This window comes from Pantherophis guttatus, chromosome 7 (assembly GCF_059756535.1).
Source record: "Pantherophis guttatus breed Tessera chromosome 7, ASM5975653v1, whole genome shotgun sequence".
In the NCBI taxonomy this organism is placed as follows: domain Eukaryota; kingdom Metazoa; phylum Chordata; class Lepidosauria; order Squamata; family Colubridae; genus Pantherophis; species Pantherophis guttatus.
The window spans coordinates 90,184,164-90,190,163 of NC_142069.1; the positions used below are offsets into that span (position 1 = coordinate 90,184,164).

A 6,000-nucleotide genomic window follows, 5' to 3' on the forward strand; every position below is an offset into this window, starting at 1 on the left:
AGGAATTTGTCTTTGGTGCAGAAGCTCTTCGGCGTCAAGAGTCCAAAGCTACAGAATAAATGATAATAATCACAATAAGGACCAGATGTTCTACCTCCCTTCAAAATAATTTCAAAAGCAGTTTATCCTTCTTGCTGTGACAGCTAACAAACAGCGTGTGTTAGCTCAGAATAAGAGGAAATTGGTACAGAAACTCTTAAGCATCCGGCTGAAAACTAATATCTTTATTTGAATCCTCTGCTTCTCTTTGATTTACCTAAATAACGCTCCCCAATAAGAGTTGTGTCTCCTAGACAGCCAAAGTAATATATTATTAAGTGCACAATGAATGGCCCAGAAAAAAAAACACAACATTTTAAAATCCCTGAAAAGCCTTGGCTGGAAAGATATTGCTATTCAGCGCTGCATAGCAACAGGGTCCAAAAGTTATACTTAGGATGTAAAATTAGCTACTCAATCTTCCCTATGCTAAGGAGGATCTTAACTCAGTAATATCTACTCTGCTATTAAAGAACAGGCTTTAGCAGCAATGCATTCTGAACACAGATTTATACGAATCGCTTGCATTTTATTTGCAGCCAAAACATCAAACTGGATCAGATATTATTACCCTATTAGCCATTAAATATCTCTAGAAATGAGAACCTCGTGTTCCGATGAAAGCAAATATTTGTAAAGTAAGAAATGAAACAAAGCAAAAATCTTGTAAAATGACTGTGATTCTGTTCATTGTTTATTTGCTAATGGTGAAGGCACTAAACTGGCGCTTTTTATTTTTTTTGGAAAAATGGGCGTTTTAAAATTGTATTTATTTCCATTAAAGCTAACGTGCTCATCTCTAAATCAGTTCTCTTTTTTTTATAAAGAATGTAAGCTATGAAAAATTACACTGAATCTAAGCATCTAGGATTTGACAAAGCACATGCTTTTGCAGGTTAAGAATGAAATGTAAGTGTTTTCCGTCCTGAATTCAGGGAACACAAAGATATGAACATTTCTCCCTAGAAAAAAAGCATTCCATTTTTTAAAAATCTGAAATAAGAAGCTTGTGTTTTAAAAACAAAGTATAAACAGAGCAAAATATCCTTCTAAAATGAGTGTAGTGCATTCCTTCTCGTTTCAAATCCTTTTAAATATTGTATAAATCACCCGTGGGATTTTTTTTCCCACCTGCATTTAAGGATGAAACCTTTCGATACAATTCTAAAATATAGTGTTTCAAACTTTAGCCAGCATGTCACGCGAACAATCACACAAGTTCACACCATATGAAGTTGGCTATACAACGTGCAAATGAACCACAAACATTAAAATGGCACGCTCCTAAAAGAAAATGCCACCGATTCATATTTTTTTAAAAAAAATGACAAATCGCAACGGACAGCAAATGACCCCACCAAAACTAATACAATCCGGCAAATGATTTAATTTAAATGGGAATTGACAAAATAGTTCTGTGCTTAAGAATGCTTCTGAAGGCACCACTGAAATCATTTGGCAATCTTTTTTTTTTTTTAAATGATTAGCTGAAGAAATAAGGCGGAGATTTGCATCAAACCAAGGCATTCTAGCACTCAATATATTATCAATTGTTTCGACCTGGTTATTCGGGGAAGATTTTTGTTCCTAAATATTATACATTGTATATTATTGCAAACACTGAATCCCTTAAATGCCTTTTCCATTTTAAAGGGAAAAAAATCCATTTGTTTGTGGGCTTGTAGTATATCTGTGGCTCAGTGTTCATATTTAATTTCAGTACACATTATTTGAAACTGACCATATCACAGTCACATATCCAATTTCAAACAGACAAACATATTAGCTGCTAATTTTTCACATAACCAGGCCGGAATTTAATTATTTATCGGGTAGGCATCCTGAATTTGACTATCTGCATTTCCATTTTGTAAAGAAAATGTTTTAACATTAAATCTGGTTATTATCATCTAAGCTAGCAGACCTAATAGCAACTCTATTATTCTGTCATATATATATAATCTTCATATACCTATATTCTTCGGCTATTCTGATGGCTTATTTCCAAACTGAATTGTCAAGTGCTTGTCTCGTAAAACAAAGCAATTTTCATTCAGAGCTGCCTTGTAGAAGAAAACTCGCTGATCAGTTATCGACAGAAATCAAGGTTTAAAAATGCTGTACAGAAATCCTATTTATTTTGCACACACCTTCTTCCTTGCTCCCTATCTTATTCCAAATTAATATTTGATTCTTACTTCCACGGTGATACTTCTAGTCTTAGAAACAGTAGCTCAATAAATTCTATTCTTCAGCCCAGTTTAGACTTTTCATTTATTCTTTGCAAGATGCATGTATTTGTGGTGGGGTGCCGGATTTATTTTAGTGACCGACAGGGTGCTTCAAATTCAGCAGCAAACCTCTCGATTTAATAAAAGTTGGGTTTTAAAATTCGTGAAAATGTGGAAGGAAATAGTGCTTTCCTTCACACCGAGACAGAAGCTCGTCTTTAAGAAAATAAGATGATGGTAAGAAAAAAAAAATCAGTTGGGCAATTCTGCATGCAGTTGCAGAATTGCAATCGTGCAATTCTGTTTAAACTAATTTTTTTTCCCCGCCTAGATCTCAAAAGGAACCCACTGGAGACTGCAGAAATAGCAGAGAAAAATGGATCTAGTTAGGTAATGAACTGACAAATTTAAAACTGTAAACTTTAAAACATTTTGGGATTCTGCTAAAGCAGCTCTGATCGGTGCTTTTATGTGACCCAAAAGATGAGTTAAAAGGATGAATAACTAAAGAGCGATGCTTAATAACAACTGTTCCTATTTTTATTTTTATTTTTTTAAAAAAAGAAACTGAAATCTTTCTACACTAACAAACTGATTCCATTTGATCCTTTCAGCCTCTCTCTGTCTCTCTCTCTCTCAGTCCCTAACCAGATTTTAATCTTTGTTTTGGTTCTGTTTTTTCCCTGTCTTTTCTCAACTGTGAATTTGGCACCTGTCCTGGATACCTTTTTCCCACCAAGACCGGTGTGTTGAAATTCACACACACACACACACACCAAAGAGGGCCCGAAACAGAGCCTAAAGGAAAGGAGGAACTGTTGTGTTGTAGAGGCAACATTTAAGTTCCCTTATATAGCTATTTAAAAAAGGGGGGGGGCGGATAGAGAAAAAGCTCTGATTTTGCACATGCGTAGAGAGGCACTGAAAAGCAGAGGGGGGCTCAAAGCAAACCCCCCACCACCACCAGAACCTGTCAAAAAAAAAAAAAAAAACCGCTGAGTGAACTTCTCCAGGTTGCAAAGAGAGGCGAGCTTTGGAAAGTTCAAGTGAATTTCGGGACAGCGTCTTTTAGGAGCGGCAGATGAAACGCTCCGACGCCCCCCACGCCCCTTCCCCCCCAAAAATCCCCCTTTGCTTTATTTTTATTTTTTATTTATTTATTTATTTATTTTTGCAAAAAAAGGTCGGGTCTCCAAGGCCAGGCCGGCCCGGCTGGGCTAAAATAGCCCTCCAAGTCAAGAGGATCGGGAATGTAACTTGAAACTTTCCCCTCCGCGCGCAGCTGTACGCGGCCGGGAAGCCGAGAAAGGGCTATTTAAGGATGCTCCGGAGAGAGCCAAGCGCAGGGAAAGGGGTGCCCTTCCCTTCTCAGCCTCCCCCGGGGGGTTCTGGGCGCTAGTGGTCCCCCCCACCCAAAGCACGGATGAGAGTCCTTCTCCCCGATCAAATCTGGCTCTGGCTCTGATTTGCTGTCTCTTCCCCACCCGTGGTTTTTCCCAGCGTATCCCCCACTCCTCGTGGCCCTCCAACCTACCTACCTACCTACCTTCCTCTCCTTCCTTCCTCTCCTTCTCTTCTTCCTTCCTTCCTTCCTCCCTCATTTCTCCCTTCCTTCCTTCCTTCCTCTCCTTCTCTTCTTCCTTCCTTCTTTCCTCTCCTACTCTTCTTCCTTCCTTCCTTCCTTCCTTCCTCTCCTTCCTTCCTTCTTTCCTCTCCTCTCCTTCCTTCCTTCCTCTCATTCTCTCCTTCCTTCTTTCCTTCTTTCCTCTCCTTCTCTTCTTCCTTCTTTCCTTCCTCATCTCTCCCTTCCTTCCTTCCTTCCTCATCTCTTCCTTCCTTCCTTATCTCTCCCTTCCTTCCTTCCTCTCCTTCTCTCCTTCCTTCCTCTCCTTCTCTCCTTCCTTCCTCTCTCATCTCTCTCTCCCTTCCTTCCTTCTTCATCTCTCCCTTCCTTCCTCTCCTTCTCTCTTCTTCCTTCCTTCCTTCCCCATCTCTCTCTCCCTTCCTCTCCTTCTCTCCTTCCTTCCTTATTTTTTCTCTCCTTCCTTCCACCCCACCGTCTCCCCACCACCACCAACCCTTCCCCCCCCCAAAAAAACCCCAAAACCCCAGCCGGGCTCAGGCGGCACTTACGTGGTGGGCGACGGGAAGGGCCCTTCGGCCGACAGGTTCATCACCAGAGACTGGCAAAGAGTCAGGCTAAAGAAGAACCACCAGCTCGCAGCCATCTTCCCGAGCGAGGATCGAGGGAGCCCCCTCCTCCTCCTCCTCTTCCTCCCCACCACCCAAAGAAAAAAGAAAGGACCAGGGGGAGAGGGGGGGGAGAAAAAAAAGGAAGAAGGGGAGAAAAAAAAAGAAAAGAAGAAGAAGAAGAAGAAGCCACGCCCGGGTGGGGGGGAGGGGGGTTGTCCACAAGTGATGGAGCCCGCGAGGGTGGCAGGAGAAAGTTGGCAGGCGGAGGGGCGAGCTCTGGGAGCCGAGCGGGGCAAGGCGGCCGTAGGCGGACAGCGGAGGGGAAGCGGGCTGAAAGGCGGCGACGGCTGAGCAGGCGAACCCAGCTGATCAGCGGCTGTTCTGAGCTCAGCTCTTGCTGCTTATCTGCTGCTGCCTCCGCTGCTGCTGCGGCTGCTGTTGCTGCTTCTTCTCCGCCTCTGCCGCTGCCTCCGCCATCCGAGCCGGCTCGGGCGGCTTCGGGGGGCAGCGGGGGCCGCGCCGAGCCTTTCCGGGCTTTATTCCCCGCTTGGGAGCCCGGAGGAGGAGGAGGAGGAGGAGGAGGAGAGAGGGAGGGGGGGTGGAGCGAGGGAGGGAGGGAGGGAGGGAGGAGGGGTCCGTCTCTGGGCTTCCCGCCGATTGGCAGAGCGCGGAGGAGCCCAGCCAGCCAGGCGACTCAGCCCACCCGGGAGGGAGACCGGCCGCCCCCGCCGCCCCCGCCTCCTGCGGGGACCCGCTTCGCCATACAAGGGAAGCCATGGAAACTCCTGAAGTTGACGGCCTGCCTCCTCCTCCTCCTCCTCCTCCTTTTGCCTCTTCTTCTTTCCCTTCTTCCCCCTCCTCCTCCTCTTCTTCTTTCTCTTCTTCCCCTCCTTCCCTCTTCTTCTTACTCTTCTTCCTCTTCCTCCTCCTCCTTTTCCTCTTCTTTCTCCTCTTCTTCCCCCTCCTTGCCCTCTTCTTCTTTCTCTTCTTCCCCCTCCTCCCCGCCTCCTCCTCTTTTCCCTCTTCTTCTTTCCTCTTCTCTCTTTCCTCCTTTTGCCTCTTCTTCTTTCTCTTCTTCCCCTTCCTCCTCCTCTTCTTCCCCACTCTGCCCCCTCTTCTTCTTTCTCTTCTTCCCCCTCCTTCCCTCTTCTTCTTACTCTTCTTCCCCTTCCCCTTCCTCATCCTCTTTTTCCTTTTCTTCCTCCTCTTCTCCCCACTCCTCCCCCTCTTTTTCTTTCTCTTCTTTCCCCCTCCTCCTCCTCTTTTTCCTCTTCTTTCTCTTCTCCCTCTGTTTTTTCTTCTTCCCCTTCTTCCCCCTCCTCCCCGCCTCCTCTTCTTCCTTTTCTTCTTCTCTTCTTCCCCCTCCTCCCCCTCTTCTTGTTTTCTCTTCTTCGCCCCTCCTCCTCCTGCTGCTGCTCTTTTTCCTCTTCTTTCCCCCTTCTCTTCCTCCTCCTCCTCCTCCTCCTTTTGCCTCTTCTTCTTTCTCTTCTTCCCCTTCCTCCTCCTCCTTTTCCTCGTCTTCTTTCTCTTCTTCCTC

At 45.0% G+C, this 6,000-nt stretch overlaps 1 protein-coding gene across 4 annotated transcripts in view; it reads right to left on the reverse strand.

Moving 5' to 3' along the window:
* CACNA2D1 (calcium voltage-gated channel auxiliary subunit alpha2delta 1) overlaps positions 1 to 5,159 on the reverse strand; it is a 335,884-nt gene extending 330,725 nt beyond the window's left edge. For 2 of the 4 annotated variants that reach the window (XM_087873412.1, XM_087873414.1), the window contains exon 1: positions 4,404 to 5,030. In XM_087873412.1, coding sequence (XP_087729538.1) covers positions 4,404 to 4,498 — 95 coding nt within the window. In that variant the 5' untranslated portion in view covers positions 4,499 to 5,030. Of the gene's footprint in view, positions 1 to 4,403 lie in introns of all 4 variants that reach the window. The other 2 variants (XM_087873415.1, XM_087873413.1) reach the window with 2 other exon arrangements.
* Positions 5,160 to 6,000: the final 841 nt, after the last annotated feature.